This window comes from Lissotriton vulgaris, chromosome 6 (assembly GCF_964263255.1).
Source record: "Lissotriton vulgaris chromosome 6, aLisVul1.2, whole genome shotgun sequence".
NCBI lineage: Eukaryota > Metazoa > Chordata > Amphibia > Caudata > Salamandridae > Lissotriton > Lissotriton vulgaris.
In genome coordinates, this window is record NC_141694.1 from 1,172,240,666 (window position 1) to 1,172,261,827 (window position 21,162).

Genomic DNA, 21,162 nt, shown 5'->3' on the forward strand with positions numbered 1-21,162 from the left:
ACTTAATTCATGACGGCCAAGGTAGGCTCCCCACACCTTTATAGATGTCCTGTAGTACGAGAGCACTGAAGGCATAAAGTGTATTTTATAAACTTTAAAGCATAAGCTCAAAGTCACATGTGGCACCAAACCCGCCTCAATAATCATGAGATTCTATCATCAGAGGCTATATTCAGGTGATTTCACCCAAACACAACCTTCAGGGTACACTATAATAACTCTGCCAACATCACCAGAAAACTATAATCACTGTCCCAACATGACAGCAATTCTGCCATCACTCATAAGACGCAACATTGCCTCTAGTAAGAAACATACGGGAATTCTCCCATTCTTGATTCATTACTTTAACATACCACCCAGAGCAAGAGTTCAGTGTGCGACAGTTGAAAGAGGGCCATGAGGATGAAAGTAATAAGTGTGCTCAAAACCAAAATAGTTAGTGACTACGTATAATCACTGTTGATCATTCTTCTGAATGACCACCCCCAAGGCTATTAAGTACATTACTATTGCAATGCTATTGTGTACATTGCTATTACCTCATACAGTTCAACGCATTTTGTAAGACAGCTTCATACAACAGAAAGAAATGCTCAGCTCATGAAACATCCGTTTGAACCAGTACACAGAGCTGACCTAAAGTATGTCTCGTGGAAAATCCGCTCTCCTCCTGGCGCTCAAATCCGCAAGGAGGGTCAGTGAGCTACCGGCGGTTTTGTATCCAGGATCCTTTTCTACAGTTTAATAGCGACTGAGTATTTCTGAGATCCAATCCTAGGTTTATCTCAAAAGTTACGTCAGACTTCCACCTAAATGAACCTGTGGTTATGCGTTCCTTTTTTCCGAACCAAAGCACGGCAGCTGAGAGATCGCTGTTTTTTTCCTTGGATCTCAAGCGATGTTTACAGTTTTACATTGACAAAACGAAAACATTCAGGAAATCAAACCAGCTATTCGTAGCTTACAGCAGGCCTAGGAAAGGTCTACCGCTTGCCAAGCAGAGCATCTCCCGATGGATCTCTGCAGCCATTGCTTTCTGTCATGACCAAGTTGGACAGCCATTGCATTCCAAAGTGAGAGCGCTCTCCATGAGAGCTATGTCCACTTCTATGGTTCTCTTTGCAGGGGTGCCAGTCATTGACATTTACAGGGCGACAACATGGAAGTCGCTGCATACCTTTACTAGGCACTACTGCCTGGATACGGAGCTCATGAATGATGCAGTAGTGGGACAAACAGTGTTACGCCATCTATTTCAGTAGGGTGAGCCTTCCTCCATCCCTCCATCCTACCCTGGTATGCACATTTCTTTAGTAATATTTATTGTGGATACCTAATGATGGTTCATGCTCGCATGTCTTATCTAAGGACTTGTATATGCTGTTCCATCAGAAATGTGCACTCTGCATTGCTTGCTACTCTGATTCAGGCATGTGAATCTATGAAAGACACCCATAATACTGGATAAGAAATGAGTTACTTACCTGTAACTACAGTTATCCAGTATTGGTGTCTTTCATAGATTCACATGCAACCCTCCCGCCTCCCCTGGAAGGACTCACCTATCTCTCTATCAGTGCTACACCTACTTGGTGCGTACGAAAATCTGAGAGACTGAGGCTCCTGACAGGAAGGTTCTAGAGGGAGGTGTTAGCTGATTGGCTCTCTTCTAGAGTTTGGTCCTTTTTACAAAAGGACAAAGATAGGCTACTAAGGTGAGGCCCTTAGGCCTACTTTTCTCTATATATGTCTATAGGACATTACTTTTCTATGTACCGGAGACTCCCGTCTCGACGACGGAGAATCATTCAGGCATGTGAATCTATGAAAGACACCAATACTGGATAACTGTAGTTACAGGTAAGTAACTTATTTCTTCTTACTAGAGACAATGTTGCGTCTTATGAGTGATGGCAGAAATCTGCTGTCATGTTGGGACAGTGATGATGGTTTTCTGGTGATGTTGGCATTGTTATTATAGTGTAGCCTGAAGGTTGTGTTTGGGTAAAATCACCTGAATATAGCCTCTGATGATGGAATCTCATGATTATTGAGGCGGGTTTGGTGCCACATGTGACTTTGAGCTTATGCTTTAAAGTTTATAAAATACACTTTATGCCTTCAGTGCTCTCGTACTACATGACATCTATAAAGGTGTGGGGAGCCTACCTTGGCCGCCATGAATTAAGTGACCATGTATTAATGATATCCTTCTTCCCACTTTTTGATGACGGAGTCACAGGACATGTTTGTCTCGTAATTCCGTGCCAGTTTCATAATACTAACGTTCTCAGTGTGTTTACGCTGTATTGCTATGGGAGTATGGGGAGACTAATATGGCCGCCAATAATTTTGGGACGCCTGAGCATTATGATTGGTTCACTCGATCTCCAATGACAACAGAGTTTGAACTCGTGTTTGAATTTTGTAAGACATTTGCCTCTCCAGTTGCAATCGCCTTACTTTACATCTATAAGGATGGTGTTTGATGACTATTGAGGTGCTAGAGGTGCTCCATATTATCGTAATCCATGTTAGGTATTTAAAAGATATCAGTTCTACAATACGCTCTTAGTGCGTTTCCGCTATATTTCCAATGGAGTATGGGGATAGTAATATGACCGCCAATAATTATGGGACGGTTGAGCAATAGGCATGGGCCATTCGATCTCCAATGTTTTTTTTTTTTTAAATATCAACTTTATTGATTTTAAAGCAAAAGCGAATACATTCATTGGTAGCAGATCAAGCATTAGGAATGGAGAAATTACATCCCACACTTTGACAGGAAATTAGCTCGACTGGATCAGATGTGACATTCCCAATACAAAGGAGACAGACAAAATCCCTCGAACTCTCACACAGGTAGCAAATTAAACCATTTACCCCACACTTTACAAAATAGTTCGGGGCACCCCCTAGCCTCGAAGAGGGGCTCCTCCTGCGCTCCACACCAATCCACCTCCCTCCTCCATTTCCGCACGGTGGATGCTTTAGCCTGAGGCCCGAGACCAGAGCGCAGCTATATCCGTTTTCGCCACCGCCACGGCCGTCCCCAGGAAACGTTTATCTGCCCTGGAGCCATTAAGGCCATCATACACTCCCAACAGCAAGCGCTTCGGGTCATGGGGAACCTCCCATCCCAGGGCCTGTGTAAGCTCGTGTTCCACCCCTCCCCAGAACGGTGCCAAGGCTGAGCACTGCCTTACCATGTGATAGAAATCTGCTAGGGCAGACTCGCAGGGCGTGCAGGTCGGGGAGGGTCGCATTCAGGCCCGGAAAAGGCGTGCCGGAGTGAGGTACGCTGCATGGAGGTAGTAAAGTTGGACTAGGCGTAACCTGGCGGATGTTGTCAGGGTTTTAGGAGCCATAAGGGCGTCCCGCCAATCCGCCTCCTCCAAGGGACCCATCCACCCCTCCCAGCGTGCCCGGAGCCGGTCTACGGACGCAGGACCATTGTTTACCAGTGACCAGTATATCCGGGAGACCCCCCTCCCCTCCCCAGGTTCCCCATCATCACCTGGGCCTCCAAGGGACAGAATTCCGGGAGAGAAGTGGGGGTTGGAATGTGAGTGCGGAGGGCGTGTCTGAGTTGGAGGTATTTATAAAATTGGGAAGGACGAAGAGTGTGACATTGCTGTAGGTCAGCGAAGGATCAAATGTGGTCTCTCACCCACACTTCTCCAAGCAGTGAGATCCCCTCTAGGTCCCAGCGGCGAAAATCGCACAAGGACGAAACCTCCCACAGCCATGTTCCAGTCCACAGCGGCGTCTGTCTGGTAAGCCTCCGGTCCCATTGCACATGACGAAGGGCAATGCGCCAGGCCATGAGCACCCTCCTGGTGATAGGGGGTAGGTCTTGCGGCACCGGGGTGCCTTAACCCCTTCGACGCTGATGACGAGCTGGGCTCGTCATGGCGTAGCCTCCTCGCACGCTGATGACGAGCCCAGCTCGTCATGTAAAGTGCGTTTTTAAAAAACCCAGCGTGCGAGCGGAATTCCGCTAGCGCGCATGCGGATATAGAAAAGCCTGGATCTGCGTGAGGTCCATTACCCTGAGCTCCACCCGGTATGCTGGGTCGGACCAGCCGCCCGCAAACCAGTCGTGGATCACGATAAGTTTGGTGGCCAGATAGTAGAGGTGGAGATTGGTCACCCCCATGCCCCCGTCAAAGGGGGGGGGGGGATACGACAATGTGCCAGGGACAGTCTGGACCGCCCCCGCCCCATAAAAACCGCGTGAGAGCGCCGTCTAGATCCCAGAAACAGCTACCAGGGAGGTGGATAGTGATATTTTGTAGAATGTAAAGAAAACTGGAAAGGACCATCATTTTAAAGAGCGCACTCCTGCCCAAGGGGTTAAGGGGAAAGGTCTGCCATTTCTTGAGGTCTGCCTTCATCCTAGTGACCAGGGGTGTTACATTCAGGGCCCATTCAAGCTCTGGCAGGAAGGTAACCCAAACCCCTAGGTATTTGACTGAGTGCCGTCAAAAGGGGATAGTCTCCTGCCAGTCAACGCACACCCGTAAAGGGTGTGAGGGGACCAGGGCCGACTTAGCCGGGTTGAGTCTCAGCCCTGAAACCCGCTCGAAAGCATCCAGGGCCTCCAGGCATCTGGGGCCAGAACGGTCCAGGTCCGCCAGGAAAAGCAGGACATCGTCCGCGTAGAAGGCTATCTTATCAATCTGACTATGATTCCAGGCCCAGCCTCGGAAGTGAGGATCCTGTCGGATGAGTGCCGCCAAGGCCTCCATCGCCAACGCAAATAGGAGTGGCGAGAATGGACACCCCTGGCGGGTGCCCCTACGGATCGGGAACGCCTCCGAATTACCTTAGCAGTCAAGGTGTTAATCAACGAGATCGGGCGGTAGTCTGCGCAATCCAAGGATGGCGGTTGCGTCTTTGGAATGACTATGATAGTGGCCACGTCCGTTTCGGGAGGGAAAGACCCCTCCTCCACCACATGATTAAATAGCTCCACTAGGTGAGGAACCAATTCGTCACGGAAAGCCGCGTAGTATTCCTGAGGGTAGCGTCAGGCCCAGGCGTCTTGCCTGGGTGGAGCGCTGAGATCGCCCCGTGTATTTCCTCTGGGGTGAAGGGGTGATCCAAGGTCTCCCCGACCTCCGGGGGGAGACATGGCAGACGAGTACCAGTCTCGTCCAACAAGTCCACCAGGGGAGTACATGGAGGACGAGCGTCATATAAGGACGCATAGTAGTCGGCGAAGGTTTGCGCGATGGCAGTGGATACCCGGTGGGTCCCGGAGTCCGACCGAATCTCGGGGACAATGCGGTTGATTTTGGAGTAGGACACTAGATTGTGGAGGACTTTGCCATTTTTATCGCCCCACCCATAGATACGTGCCACCGAAGAGCGCCAAAGCATTTTCACTGATTCCAACGAGACCAGTCGAATCTTGTCGCAGACCATTGCAAGTTGTCAAGAGGAGTCATCCCTGCCGGCGGTCAGCTGGAGTCTCTCCAACTGTGCTGCCCTAGCTTCCAGCTGCACTAGTTGGGCGGCCTGCTCCACACGTTTCGCGTGGACCAGCCCTCTTGCCACTCCCCAAACGACCCCCTTGCCGGCTTCCCACAACGTCCCTGGTGAGGGAACCGAGCCCACATTAGTTAAGAAATAGTGACGCAGTTCCTGCCCAAGGGATTCCACCAGCGCAGAGTCCAGTAGGAACCATGCGTTCAGTCTCCAAGTCGCCCGTGGTCCGACAGTGGACGTTCCGATGCAAAGGGAGACGGGGGAGTGATCTGAGATCCCCCTGGGCAATATCGCTACCCCAGACACCAATTGGCAATCCATTGCGGGCATCAGGATAAGGTCTATACGGGAGTTCGTATGATGGGCCGCTATGTATGAGTATATTGTTCTCTGTGGGGATTCCATACCCTCCAGACGTCACAAAGACCCAGGGCCGAGGACCAACCAGACAGACTCCCTGCCGAGGTAAGACTGTGCCGACGGGGGGCCCGTCGCGTCATGTGAAGGCTGCAGGACGGCGCTAAAGTCCCTCCCAACAACAGTTAGGCCCTGCGGAAGCGAGGAGAACACCAGCGTGAGGCGACGGAGGGTGGAGGCCAGGAGAGCGGGGGGAACATAAGTGTACAGAAGGTTCAGAGGGTATCCTTTAATCATGCCCGACATGGCCACATATGTGCCCTGCGCCTCAGTCTCGGCTCTAGCCAGGGTGAAGGGAAGTCCCTTCCTAAGTAGAATGGCGACCCCACGGGAGCCCCGCGCGAAACCAGAGTGCCAGACCCTGTCAAACCCGTAACGGGCTAGGAAATTACACTGGGAGCCCATGAGGTGTGTTTCCTGGAGAAACAGAATTTCAGGCATGCGACGGTGGGCGGTGCGGAGGACAGCCGTGCGCTTGATGCGGTCGAGGAGGCCGTTAACATTCCAGGAGAGGATGTGGAGAGACCCATTGAGGGTGCATGACATCTAAAAGGGTGGCATGTGAAAGAACGGGTGATTGTGCAGGGCTGTCCTCAACCCCAGGGAAGCCCCCCTCCCCCCCGGGCCTGGTGCCCCGAAGTGAAGGCGTGTGGTGCAATGATCTGCCTGTTGTCAACGGGAGCAGCAAGGAACGCTTGGCTACCAATGGGTACAGAACACAGCTGCCCGTAGGCGGCTAAAACCAAAAAACTCTCGGGAGACAACTGTCTTCCCCCCTCTTCTCGCCCCCCAACACCCCCCACCCTACACTTCTGAAGTGGAAGCATCTGTTGCCCTGAACCAACCCCAACCAAGAACTACCTCACAGTGAGGTGACTGCTAATCTAAAACGGTTAGCGAACAAGCAATCGGGAACATGACTGAGCTGGACCCCCCTCCATACAGTCGGATGAGACGCTAACAGCTGAAACGAGTAAGTAAGTGTGAAGCCAGTAGTAGGCCTCAATCCCGGGACTAATATGAAGCCCAGGACCCCAACCAGTCCCTTCGGTAGAGCCAGGTCGGCCTCTGCCCTTCGGGACTCTCTGCACCGTGACTGCTCCCGACCCCGCGAACTAAGTGTAAATCGTTCATTGCCTGGCACTGATCAAACACCATCTTCCCCACTCGATCCACGGATATCAGGGCTTCCGGACAGGTCTGAGTCTGACATGGCCCATCGCAGAGTTGTACAGGGACCGGGGATTCTGCCCATATCGATCAGGGAAGTAGCCAGGTTGGGGGAGGCGGAACCCCGAGTCGGAGTCCGGGCCGGGGAGCGCCGGGACTGCGCAACTGGTGAGCCAGATTCCCCTCCCCGATGGTTGCCCCTCCCCCAAGACCCAGTCTGACGCCGCTGGGACTTGGGCACATCCCGGGTCGGCTGGGCCGGAGAAAGGGCAGACCCAGGCAGGAGGGGCCTCTCCTCCGTTAACCAGGTCCATGCCGCTTGTCGTAGGATCGGCGCTGAGTTTGGACCTCTCTGGAGTAATCCGGGAAGACCATGATTCTGGAATTCTGGAACTGCAGCGGCCCCAGATCCCTGGCCGCTACCAGGATAGCGACCCTGTCCCGGAAGTTGAAGATTCTGAAAATGATAGGGCGAGCAGGAGCTCCGGGCGAAGGCTTGGGAGCAAGAGAACGGTGGGCTTGCTCCACCGCAAACCAGTGGGAAAGTTTCTTCTTGGGCATCCAGTAGCGGACCCAGGTCTCAATGAAAGTGTCAGTGCACCCCTTCTCCACCCCCTCCGGAAATCCCAGGAGGCGCAGGTTGTTTTGTTGCGCCCTATTTTCGGCATCTTCGGCCCTGCGATGGAGTTCTGAGGTCTGTGTCTGGAGACGGGCCACCTGGGGTTTGAGGGTACCCACATCGTCCTCCACCGTGGAGATGCGGGATTCCGCCTCCGAGATGCGTGCCGTGGCATTGCGCAGATCCTGGCGAATTAGTGCCACATCCACCCGCACTTCCCCGATCTTGCTCTCCACAGAAGCCTGCAATGCACTTATTGCCTGTAGAATAGTGGGGAGGTCTCCCCCGGCGGTTCCCAGCGCTGCCAGCGCCCCTCCACCCATGTCCCGGTCCTAGGTAGTGAACTGGTCCATTTTTGTTTGGGACGGAGGAATGAGGGTCTGAGTGGTGCGGGTCCTGCCATGCTCCCGAGCAAGTCAATCCGATGCGTCCAGAGTGGGGGAGGGGGCGGGGCAGGCCAACGCCGCTGCCACAACCCCCGCCACCCGATGTAGTGGCCGATCACACCCCACTCACCCCCCACCGGTTCCAGGGAGAGGGAGCCGCCCCCGGACACAAGGCCTCTCCCCGGCTGAACACCTCCCCGTCCACCTCACCTTCGAGTCACTCCGTGGGTCAGCTCCAGGAGGGCCACCGGCGCCCTCGGTCCACTCAGGTCAAGTCCAGCCGGGGGCACAGCAGAGGCCGGAGGGCAGCTGATCCGGGGGACCCCAGAAACAGGTTTAAGCAGCAGAGAGGGCCCTAAGCGTCTGATAGTCCCAGGGAAGCAACATGGGGCAAGAGACTTCAGATGTGCAATCAGTTGCGTCCCCCAGGCTCTGCGGCACAGGAATGGCAGGGGAGCAACCAGCTGTCAGGAGGCAGGCAGCAGACCCCCGGCATCTACCACCATCCAAATGAGAGGGGGCGTCCGCCGCACAAAGGAAGGAGAGGGCCGTCAGCAGAGTCCAACAAGTAGTTGCAGCGACAGCCCACCGGGCAACACCGGCAGCAGCCACGACTCCGGGGAAACACCCGACAGCTCCAGGACCGTCAGATGGAGGGGGCGCCTAGCACCCGACACAATGGCCATCTAGTCCCTTCGTGCCGGGTCACGGCGCAGCCCTCAGCAGACAAAACCAGGAGGCAAAATGGGCCGCAGCAGCAGCGCCCCCGGGGGTGCCGGCGACACCCCGGGCCCCCACAGGATGGGGCGGCCAGAAGCCTGCCGCAATCCACAGGGCCGGGGGCGGCGGTCAGATGCACCCCGTCCGCCCGCCAGCGGAGGTCCTTGGAACCAGCAGCCTCAACCGAGGGGCAAGGGCACGTCCTCCACTCAGGCAGGCAGCGCGGGAGGGCTTAAGCAGGCCGGAGCAGGCAGGCACATCTCCTCCGGGCCCCAAACGATCCGGGTGTCAGCCCAGGGGTCGGAGGCCACGCCTCCCAGGGACCAGCAAGCACAGCACTTCAGTCAGCTCTCCACCCTAGAGTCGGGGGAGGCCTCAAGCAGAGGCCAGAGGGAAGCACAACCCCTCCGGCAGCAGCATCGATGATCCGGCCCGCACTCACTGGGCAGACGTCGCCAGCGGGGGTCCAGGCCGCAGTCCCATCCGGAGGCCCAGGTAGCGCCGGGCCACAGGCAGCTCCCACAGTGCAGTCGGGCCGTGCCCGTCCCCGGCGTCCCACAGATCATGGCCACGGGAAGCGGGGCGCCCATCACAGCGCCGGGCCCCAGGCTCCTCTCAATCCACTGCCGCTGGAGAGTCACAGGCAGTGAAAGCACCCAGTAAGCCAGGCTGTCCGGACAAGAGCCTCAGGCCCCGAGTCGAGGCAGTGAGGGGGCCACCATCTTAGGAGCAAGGCCTCGGGAGGGAAGGCGTCCAACAACGGCTGTGAAGGAACCGGACAGCCCCACAAAGGAATCGGGGCAAGGCAGGTAAGCTGGGGAGCCGCGGCGGCCGTTGACAGAGATCGATGGCAGCTGAAAGCGGGCGGATACGAGGTGGATGACAGAGCGGGTCCGGAGCACTCTTAGAGTGCGACCGCCATCTTGACACCTCAAGCCACGACCCCCTCGATCTCCAATGTTAACGGAGTTTTTAACTTGTGTTTGAATGTTATAAGATATTTGCTTCACATTCATTTACGTTCATAATGCGTTTTCGCTGTATATTCATGGAAGTGTGGGGAGACTAACATGGCCCCCAAGCAATACGCGACGGCGGAGTGAATAAGATCTGTCTTCCAATGATGGCGGAATCACGTGACCACTTGGGGTGGGAATTTCCTTTTGCATTTAAACAGCACTATGGCGTTCGTACTCTGTACTCGGTACAGAAGGGACGATACGAGTTTTCATTGCGGGCGACGTTTGGTTGAAGGTGAGCGAATAGCGGAGGAGCAGTGGATTTTGTCTGCTATATCTATACTGAGCTTTACGCTGGGCAAATTTAATTTAGTGACTTATATTGGGCTATGTGTTTTAAATTAAATTTCAGGTCTCAACTTTGGTTGGACCACAGATGGTGCAGGGCGCTTTGAAAGCGGTGCAGGGGATACTCTAAGAGCCTGCCGAAAGTTTATTGATCCTACATGGTCCAATAGGACTATTGCCTCATTGAAATAAGAGAAGGTGGTGTACAAAGTTCCTTTACACAGATCGTAGGAATGGAATGGAGTTGTCCCGCATATAGAAATTATTTTAATTCTACGGGTGAGTGTGTCATGACTTATAGGTTTGCATTAGTAAGGATGTGGCAAACAAATGGAATATCTTGACACTAGCATTTCACAATTACTTCTTAGGCAACTAAACTGCACTGTTGAGTACCAGACTGCATAGAGACCACCGGGGTGTAATTTTTCAAGATCAGAGTTATATATATTTGGTTAGGTGTATTGTGCTTACTTAGATCTCGGTAAACACCTACCAACATAAGGAAATCCCACAATGGGTATATGAGTCACCAGATCTTATTGAGTTGGGCGGATAGGGAGTAGGTGTGATGTATAGGTCCACCTCTGCATTACTTACTAGTAACATGCCAGAATACTATGTATGTTTAGTAGTCCTGGACACTATCAGCTGATGAGGCAGGTAGTTTTTAATGGACTTTCCATCGAATTTTTTTGTTTAACAAGGGTGTAATGAAGCCAGCGTTGCAGAGATATGCTAAGAAGCGTTGTCGGGCATTGTTTGACAAAAGGTGTGATTTCATTACTGTGACGTCATATCTTTTAGAGCTCACCTGTGAGATCGTAGTAACAAGTTGGTGATTTCAAATATTTTCAGTACAAGCGTGACCGGGCTTGGTCTCCTCATGGTCCTGACTTTTATGATACCTACATTTATGGTATGTTATCTGATTTTCTGGTACCTGCACTACTTTGTGGGCGTTTTGCCATCTTTTTGGCTCGTTTGGGTGTATATACTCATCTTGTTTCCATCTCCTCAACCACACAGTTGACAGCCTGTATACTTTTTCTCGAAATCCGTGAAACTCACTTCTGGTCTTTTATATTTGCTGTATTTTCTGCACAAAGCTCCTCTTTTTAAATTGTATATATCAATATTCAGGCATTTCATTTTGTTAGTATGTGACACGGTCTTATGTGGTTTATTTAAATGATGTATATGTTTGTATGTATTCATATTATTGTTTACTAATATAATATGTATATGGAACTACTTGTTGTCCTGTGAACATGTTTATATGTATATAGTGTATTTATTGGTGTATGTCTTGACATTCCAGCCTTGAAAAAGACGAAACACGGGTCGGCAAGTCGTGTGCTGGGAGTTTTTTTTAATCAATTGAATTTTTTAAATAAAGGCTACTGAAAAACAAGAAGACTGATTGTTCTGGATTCCATTTCCTGGATTGGCAGTGTTGACATTGTCTCTGAGTAGAGTAATTGGGGTTATTCATACCCACAGATGAGACATACTGGTAAATGACTGAATAATGACAAGTGGTGTGCTGTAGGAAAACCCTAGTTTTATCTCACAGTTTTTTTCATAATCGATAAACAGCCCCTGACCGACTCTCCACACCATTGTATTCTGTATAGCTTATCTTTCACAATTTATCCATCTTTTTTCCCCTTAATAACCGTAATTTGTCTCTAATTTTCCCCCAGTGTCTCTGTGGGTGTATTAGGTGTTTCCAAAACGATTGCATTACTTTTATCGCTTTGTCATTTAGCATTAGAATAGGCATTCAGCCAATATCTATTTAAAAAAGCTATTGTGAAAGTTAACAAGTACAAAGATGGGCTGAAGTGCCTGGGGTTGTATTCTCCCCATGAAACCTACAAGCTTTTGAAAGTTAGATCCTAAGCCTCAGTTTCACCAGATTGCTTTATCAACGTATTTTGAAGTCCATAGTCCCGTTCCAAAAAAGGATTACAAACCAATGTATAATGTCAAGATCCAGAATTCTATCAAATAATGTTTGTTCTGCATTTATATAGTCAATATTGTTTTGATTCACGTTACCTTTAAGATGAAAAACGTGCTTAGTGATTAATGCTAAATAACCATAACATAATTTTCGTGGTCCATCAGGTTACCGATCTGGGTGTTTAACCTTTTTTCTCCCTAAAGCCATAGCTCCTTGAGACTAATCGCTCACTTATGACCCATCTCCAGTATATAGCTGATGCTTTTTTTTCATTGTTAGCAGGAGACGTGAGCATCTGTTTTTTTTTGCGGAGTTTTATATAGTTCGAACTTGACCCGAAGGTATTGGATATTAAAGCGCTTTCCATAGCACCAGTTGCTTTCATGAGGACACATTCATTTTTGTTAGGCACTAGGAGATTAACTGATTTGTCCAGAATCACTGGATGTTCAGCGTCATTGGCGAGACTCGAACCCGGTTCCCCAGATTCGAGGTCGACCGCCCTAGCCAGATTAGGCCAACTCCTCTGCCAAGGCCTTAACAAAAAGGGTAACCTTCGGACATGCATGACGTAGTCAAATCGATGATTCAGTGTCACCAGCAAATATCCTATCTGCTTTGATTTCCTCAGCCTTTTTATCCTGTAAATGGATTGTGACACTCTATTTCATTGTCTTTAAGTCAACATCCTCCAAATGGTAAGGTTTTGGGTTTTAATGTGAAAGGGACTTGCAGCCATCAAGACCTTGGCTGTACATGTGGCATGGCTTTTTGTAATTTTTGCTGAGTGTTTCAGTTCCACAGTATGGTAATGTGGAAGAGTCCATGCATTGTAAGTACCAGAATGAACAAGCAGACACTGCCCAATAACACGATTAACTATTTGATTCTCACAAGATATGTTTACTCTTCCAAGATGTTTGAATAGTTTTCTAATGTTCTATTTATGTTCTTTCATCTTTTCACGGGACCCAGCAGTATCCCACACAATCTATTCACCTACATATTAATTAAATGAACCATATTCAAGTTTGCTTCATTGTCTTGTGTTTGCTGCTTCCCATCTTTTTCTAGGTTTCGTGATTGTAGAGGTCTACGGTTGTTGATAACAACTCAAATGGATGAACTGAAGAAAATCCAAAAGCTTGTAAGGGATGCTGTGAAAAATCTAGAGGGCCCTCCCTCCCAGGAGGTCATCCAAGCAGCTACCATCTGCCACCTACGACCCGCCAGGCTCCCTCTCAACAAGTATGTTGGGCTTGCGATCTCTTTACATCCAAGAGCTGATTTAAAACAGAAAAAAAACAGTTTTAATTCGAACTGTGTTATGGGCTATTCATTTATACATTTCTACTTCAATATACAGTATGGTTTTTCAAACCCCACCAATTCACAAATAGCATATTATTGGATAATTGTCGAACTAATAGCGGCATATTATATGCAGTGAAACATATCCAAGAGGCTCAATAAGAAGTTAACCTTTTTCAGTTATTTTAGGTTTTGTCCCAGACATTTGTGTCATAAGCATGCATCTTTGTTCAGAGTTTCATTGCACATAAGAAAGGAGTTGTCTTTGAAAACCCGGTAAGCTTGTGGGATGAATAAAAAATGGAGACTTTAAGGATGCTTCCTCTTCGTAAGATCCTTCCTGCACTGCATCCATGGGCTAGACATTTGCAATAGATCTTCAGGGTACTTGCTTTTGCATTCATTTCCATTTGCAAGAAACAAATGAGAGTTCCTCTGTTTTTCTCACCTAAGCAGCATTGTGGGTACAAACTTCTGCTCCCTTTGCCTAATATAGCCCCTCAAGTGGCTCTTGAAATGCAGGCAGTGCTTCTCGAATTGAAGAAAATATGTATCTGTGACTGGAGAATTGCCTAAAAAAAGACTTCCTTTCAGTAAATCTTGGAGAACTCTCATATGACAGTAATGTTTATAGAAGATTTAGTGCTTCAGCTTAACCTCAACAAAATCAATTTCCTAGAAACAAAATGTATTATTGAATTTATCGTTTTCAGCACACCACATATCTTCTCTGCTGTGATGTGGCGTCATGCATTTGTATTCTTCCAAATGCACTTGCAATATATACAGAACCAGATAGTCTAGGAAACTGGGAGAGCTTCTCTTTGCAACCCCTACACTCTTAACTTTGCTCGTGTCATGTCAAAATATTTTGATAGTTGCTTCTTTCAATCAGCACTTATCTTCACCAGCAATAGTAAGAGATGCTACTCTTACGGGAAAGGGGGTGGGGAGAGGGGGAGAGGGGGAGAGTCACAGCAACTTTCTGGGTCTTCGGGCAGTTTATTTGGCCATAAAGTATTTTTGACCATCCTTCAAAGTCAGTTCCATTCTACTTTAGCCTGACAACAAAACAGTGATATATCATCTGAACAAGTAAAGAAAGGCAATGATAAGAACCTTGCCTAACAAACTGTTGGACACTAACTTGCAGTGAGACAACCGTTAATAACTGCAGTTCTACTTAAAGTTATTTACGATGTGGAAGCTGAAGTAGATTTTTTCCAAGAACACAATTAACAAGTTTTAAAGGACAAAGTAATGCCCTTTTACCATTTTACAAAACCTGTGCCCTACTAAAAAGACCTCTGTCTACACTCTTGATGTGTGAAGCGTTTTGTGCAGTTTTCTGGATAACACTAAAGGCATTAGAAAATGTACTCAGCTGTTTGTTAAATAGAAGCTAATTTGCTCAGCTACCTGAACTGTCCATTGTGTGACCAGATTGTTTCATGTAGAATCATGTTACCAAAAAGATAACAAACCCCTTCCTGAGAAACGAGGCGCTTCTTGTATAGGGGAATTACTGCTGGAACAGTACTGCTATAAAATGTTACCGGTAGTGAAATTTGTTGAGATGACAGTTGTACATCAATGCAATTCTTGCCCTTGCCAGATACTACTGTATTCATTTAGACTCTAGTGCAGATACCCAAGTGTGTCAGGTCTTCCTGTATGACCTCTGTGACTAATTTCTCATGTCTGCACATATTTTTAGCTTTTGGTACATTTTCTTCCACCGCCTTTCTTCTGAAGAAGAGTTTGCAGTTCTTTTCTGCGTTTGAGTAGGAGTGAAGACAAGCCACTGTTCTTCCATAATAATAAATGATTCAGTAATTACTATTTGGAATGATGATTTATTACGTTATCTGAAACTGTCTGAACCTTTACCAATATGCTCTTTTTATTTGGGAACCCGTAAACTTTATGTAGCTTGTGGGTGAATTGGGTTTGTGTCATACAGTTTGCATACCTGTGTGTGATGCTGGGCGCATACTGCTCATCAGGCATCTCCACAATCATTTTTGCAAACCTGTTTATCTTTTGAACTTGCTCTAAAGCAAGCAGATCAAAGGATGGTCACAGTTCTTAGGATTTCCAAAACTTTATCCTAAGGAACAGCAGGTCCAAAAGCAAACAGAAAGGAAAGCATAAAACATATTTTGTGAGGTATTCAGTGAGTTGTGTGTGACTGACTAACTGAGTTATGTTGGGTGAGAGAAAGGCTGATTGAAAAGCTAGTGAGCCAGTGGACAGCCAGACAGTTGGGTATTTCCCTGATTTAGAGGAGGACTTTAGGTGGGCTTTTGTCCAAAAATCATTGTTTTGGCTGATCTCTTCTGTGTTTACCCATCCTGTTACTACAATTGGTTTGCTGTCCTTCTTGACTGCAGAACTGGAGGCTCCATCAGAACACTGTTAGACTTTTCCACCTTTGCTGGACATGATAAAGGAGTTGACTACCCAGTTTCGTCTGGAAATGTCCCTTATAACTTCAAGAAAATAACCTGCACAACAGGTGCAAATGTAATGTAGCTACTCGGAAGGAATCTCTACTTTGGGCCACATTTCCTGTACCTACATTTTGTAAAGGTAATTCCACCATGTCTTCCGAGCAAGTTGGAATTATTGATGGAGGGTTTTTTTTCCTGAGGGAGCTCCGACCATGCTGGGAGCCATGTTAGGGAAACAGGTGCCATAGGTGCACTTTTTTAAATCCGTTCCTGGGTTCCACTTATGCAGATTACAGGCCTTGAGATGTGCTAGTTTACAATGTATCATGCTGGCCTCAGCTTTGTACTCACAAGCAGATGGCTCTGAAATTCCCTTGTTTTTCTAGATTGACATGAAAGTAGGAAAGTGATGTGTTCTGGAGGAAAAATCAAGATGGCAGCTTGAACGCAAGCATCATGATAATTGCTCATGAGAATATTTGATAAACATATATTCGAGGCAAGTGAGCTGTAGATCACATGCTGTGCCTAGCCTGCCCTCGAGTGTTGGGTCCCGATGTTTGCACTTTGTTTTTGTTCAAAGAAATCTTTTCTAGTCCTAAGGTAGGTGACTTCTCCTTTCTATGATAGTGAGCATTGGCATAATAAACTGTTTGGGGCCCAAATGCTTCAATCTCATAGGAGTTGTTTTTATGTAAAAGGTTTACTAAGCCCATAAATGTTACAAGTGCCAAAGCAAGGCCTGACACACTCTTGGCCTTCCAATCAATGCTAGTTGTATAGGATGCTGGATTTTGGAATGGAGGTAGCAGGGACACTCACATGAGGGTAGGGCCAACTACACCCCTTTAAAATGTAACTGGGAAAGAGATATGGGTTTGTCTTCCAAATATTCTATTAACAAGTTGATTTTAACAAGTTATGCTTGTATCGTGATATAACAAAAGATTTGATCTGTACACAGAAATGGTTCTGTAACAGTGGTTTAGAAAATTATTTATCACATTTATTTTCATGAAGAACAAACAGGCAACACGTGTTTTGCCCTGTGTGAGTATGCATGCCTAGGACTTTTTCAAAGCTATGTGTTTCGCCTAACACTAGACCGCCGAGACCGTTACCTGAGCTCTGAACAAACTTTTGTATTACGACTGTAAAGAAAATTATCTTACGAATAGGCATGACTTAATTCTTTTTTTATTTGCGAAATACACATCCTTGAAAAAGCCCTAGGCTTGCATGCTTCCTCTGCTGTACATTATATGCCACAGTTAACAGCTTTTGGATTTTCCTACTAGGAGTACAGACATTAATAATTTCCTTAAATTAAATTGTGTCTAGTTAGTTAATTGTAAAGAAACTGGACAGCCAGAGAAGATTCCCACAACATTATAGTCTACAGGGGGTCTGGCTTGGCAACCCAAAGTGGCAGTTGCTCTCTGTTAGAGCTCTGCACCATTAACCCTACAATCAGACTCAAGTGCATGCAAGAGCTCCGTATCGGCAGCTAAACTATCAGGCTGCATCGCCCTTGATGATGGGATCCTCTTTTCGCTCCCCTTGGCATGGTCAGCTAGTCTTTCTGGAATGTCAGGTGCTGATGCAGCGGCCTACATCTGGCGTCCCGGCCAAGAGTGACTTTATGCTGGGCTGGCTCGCTCACCTGCACCTGGAGCTCCCACAGAGAAGAAGGTTGGCAAGAGTATGGCAGAGTTCATCCCTTCCTTGCTCCAAAGTCAGCAGAGGAGAGCAACTTCGGTAGAAGGGGATGCGGTTCCAAGTAGGAATCTCACAGCGCAGCACACGTGGGCTCCCGGATGGTGAAGGAGATGGGCCTACGAGGCCTAACGGAAAAGCGCCTCTGGCAGCCAGAGCCCCTACCCTTGAGGACCAGACGACTATCTGTGCAGTGGTGCCTGCTTTCCTGCCCCAGCCTGGACATGCGAAATGCGCACAGGTGAGAAGCCGCAGGGACTGAAGAGGTGACCTGTCATGTCAAGCCTAAAACTGCTGGCTATTAGACATTGCCAGTTGAGGCCCCCACTCGACAGTGGGGGCAGCCCTCAGGGGGTTTACCTGGTAGATCGTCTGGACTCAGACGAGGGAGACAACAGGACTTTTGACACTGTGGGGGATAGCCATACAGCACCGGAGGCAACCAGATTGGGTGTAGGCGGGGGCTTTTTCAAACTCCCTTAACAGATGTGACTCTTGATCCGTCCCTCTCCCCGCCCCCTCACCGCTGGTAGACATTGACACAGACCACTGGGGCTCCTGGCTCATATAATCTCTGGGCTGGGGCATCATCATTGTTGCTTCTGAGCCTTTGCTGTTCAAGCAAGGAGGGTGCCTGCATCTCCTCTGCTTCGTCACTCTGTAGTAACTGTATTGGGCACACACCCCTGCTGGAGTCCAACAAAGCCACAGGCTGCAGTGAGGTACCAGGCACCAGCTCAGGTGCTTTGATTGGTGCCTGTGACTCTCTCTCTGCCGGCTGCCCTGGGGCCAGAATGACCGGAGGGATGCAACAGGCCATGGGAATGCCCCCATCCATACCTGCACGACACCTGGTGTGCCTGGCAGGCGGAGACCCTCGGGAACTAGTGCAGAGCTCCCTGACCCACTGCGCTGATGGTGAGAGGCGCTGCAGCTGGGAGGCCACCTCTGCCTGGGGATCGCTGAGGCTGTGGGTCTTGTGACGGGGATGAATGATATCTCCTTCAGCGCTGCTGTTCCTCCGTTGATGGGTCACCTGAGATCAATTGCATCTGCACAGACACTCCTGGCAACTATATTGCTGGAAACCCCTATGCCAGACTACTCTCCTCAGTGCCCACTGATAAGTTGAACATAGTCTTCTCGGCGATTGAGAGTTCACAAATCTCCATGGAAAACAAGATAGGCTCTCTAATGGCGGAGTTGGGTTTCCTTCGAGATGACCATTGCAAACTCTCGGCAGGGTCACAGAGTGGGAGAAGGCGATGTCCGGGCGCACTACAGCTGCAGTCCACAGCCAACCCCAGCATGCCAGTGCTCCAGCGGAGAGCAGAGGATGCCGAGGGGTGTTCTTGCAGGAGCAACAACTTAATCCTGGGCCCGCCGGAGGTGATTAAAGTCCGTGACCTGCTGGTCATCCTGGATTCCTGGATTAATTGTTATGTCTCCAAATCCGACATAATGCTAGAGCCTACCGGGTGCCCGAGCATCGGCCAGCCCAGAGAGCACTGTTGTGCCCAATACTGGCCAAACTCTTCCACTTCAAGATCGTGACACCATCCTCAAAGCTGCCAGATTAACTGGACCTCTGAGGCTTAAGAATGCAACCACCATGTTATTTCTAGACTACTCTCTGGCGGTACTGCACTCACAAGCTTCCTTCTTGGAAGTGAAGAAAGTGCTCCATCAACTAGGCTTCCAATACTTTTTGCTCTCCTGGCCCGCCTCAAGATAATTGTAGACGTGAATTCCTCTACTTCACCAATCCCAGGGAAGCAAAGGATTGGGCTGACCGGTACCACAACGAGGGACCTGCTAAGACTACAAGGGGTTCCCCGCCTTTCAATGAAGAGGCAGCAGAGACGATACTTGACACAGCGGGCCCTCCTCTGGTGTGTCCAGCGGCCCAGACTCCTGTGCTGCACCAAATTATTGAAGGCCACCTCCGGGCGGCAGCATCCTTGGGAGACAGTGCTCGTGCCTCAGAAGGGCCTACACATTTTCTCGTCTGGCGATGACTCTACAAAGATGGAGGGCCCTCGACGAAATTACGAAACCTCAACATTGGTGACTCCACAATCAGCAGATGGCTTAATGTTGTCTGGATCACGAGTTGGTAATTGTAGGGCACAGCTGTGTTTGACTCTGAACTTTGACTGTTGTCTAACACTGCAGAGGCTGCTCGCTGTCCAAAGATCATGGTTACATTGACCCTCCACACACCGAGGCATCAGGTTGGGGGGGGGGGGGTCTCCCCCGCCATACCAGAGCTGAGCTCTGTTCAGATTATATATTGACATCTAGGGCTGCATCACACGCACTGCTCCCTATTGCTTTGCTACTGCCCCACCCTACCGTCTCCAACAAGGCTCTAGCTTTCTCTCTCTAGCCGCTGACGTTCCACATCAAGCGGTCCATCCTGTCTCACCACAACACAGGTTTTCATGTGCGACTCCCCCCTGCACCTGCCATGTCGCCTCCCCGTTGATCCATTTTGACATGCTGGGACCATGCTCAGCATCACTAGTGCCGGGCACCAGGAGTCCGCCATACCCCCCAAATCTCTAGCCAGTCCCACAAAATGGCCTTCAGTTTTTGTTTTACCTCCCTAAACTTTTGTCGCAGCTACTGCACACGTTGCGTGTAATCAGGAAAAATCCGGATAATGGAGTCCTCAAAGGTGGGATCTCCTATCTGCTGGACCACCTGTAGGATAACATCCCTATCCTTATAGTTGAGGATCTTTGCAATCCGTATCCTTGGCAGTCACCCAGACGCCAGGGTCCTGTCGGCGTGCTCCTCCGTGAAAACAGTCGACAAGTCATTCACGAAAAAGCTCGGAGCAGTTCCCTCCACGCCCTCGGAATCCAACAGGGCGCAGGTTGCAATGCCGAAGGCGATCCTCCGCTTCGTCAGTGTGCATTTCCAGCTTCTGCGTCTGTGCCGTGCGGCTGGCAACTGTTGACTTGAGAGAAGTCAGCTACTCCTTCAGCTTATTAACTTGCTGGTCCATCACCAAGAACCTCTTGTTTACCTTAAGCAAATCTACCCACAGCAAGTTCTTGTCCATTGAGACTGAATCAATACCGGCTTGTAGATTAGTGCTTGAGGTCTCGAGTGCCGCTGGGATCTGAGCACCTGTGGGACCTTGCGGGTCATGGAACCTCCCCCGCTCTCAGCTGGCAGGGCTCCTCCAGGACCAGGGGCCGTGTATTGGTCCATCTTTGTCTGCTGGGCGCTTTGAAGCACTCTGTCTTTGCCCATTGTCGAACCACAGGGAGGTCACCAGCGTAATTCACAGGTATGAGGTCAAAACACATATAGTCTTGTTGTGTCCCAACATGCACCTCTGCTCCACCTAGCAGCACTTGGGCATGTACAGGACAGATGCTGGCAGGGTCCAGCTCCTCCCTGCCCTCACAAGCTGGTGTCCGCAATATCTCCAACTGGCAGGGAGAACTCGGATTCCACAAATCCGCAAACCACAGGTCACCCAGGATGCCCCTATTCACTCACCTCAGCGCCTTTTACTGGGTCCCATCACCAACTCGGGATGGAGGGCCTTAAGGACATCAATTGGTCTCATGCCATGGGT

The 21,162-nt window shown here is 49.3% G+C and overlaps 1 protein-coding gene across 1 annotated transcript in view; it reads left to right on the top strand.

Annotated features, from left to right (window-relative positions):
- Positions 1-21,162, top strand: part of SHPRH (SNF2 histone linker PHD RING helicase) — a 759,436-nt gene that overhangs the window by 523,390 nt on the left and 214,884 nt on the right. The window contains exon 19 of the mRNA XM_086927277.1: positions 13,162-13,335. Coding sequence (XP_086783403.1) covers positions 13,162-13,335 — 174 coding nt within the window. The remainder of the gene's footprint in view (positions 1-13,161; positions 13,336-21,162) is intronic.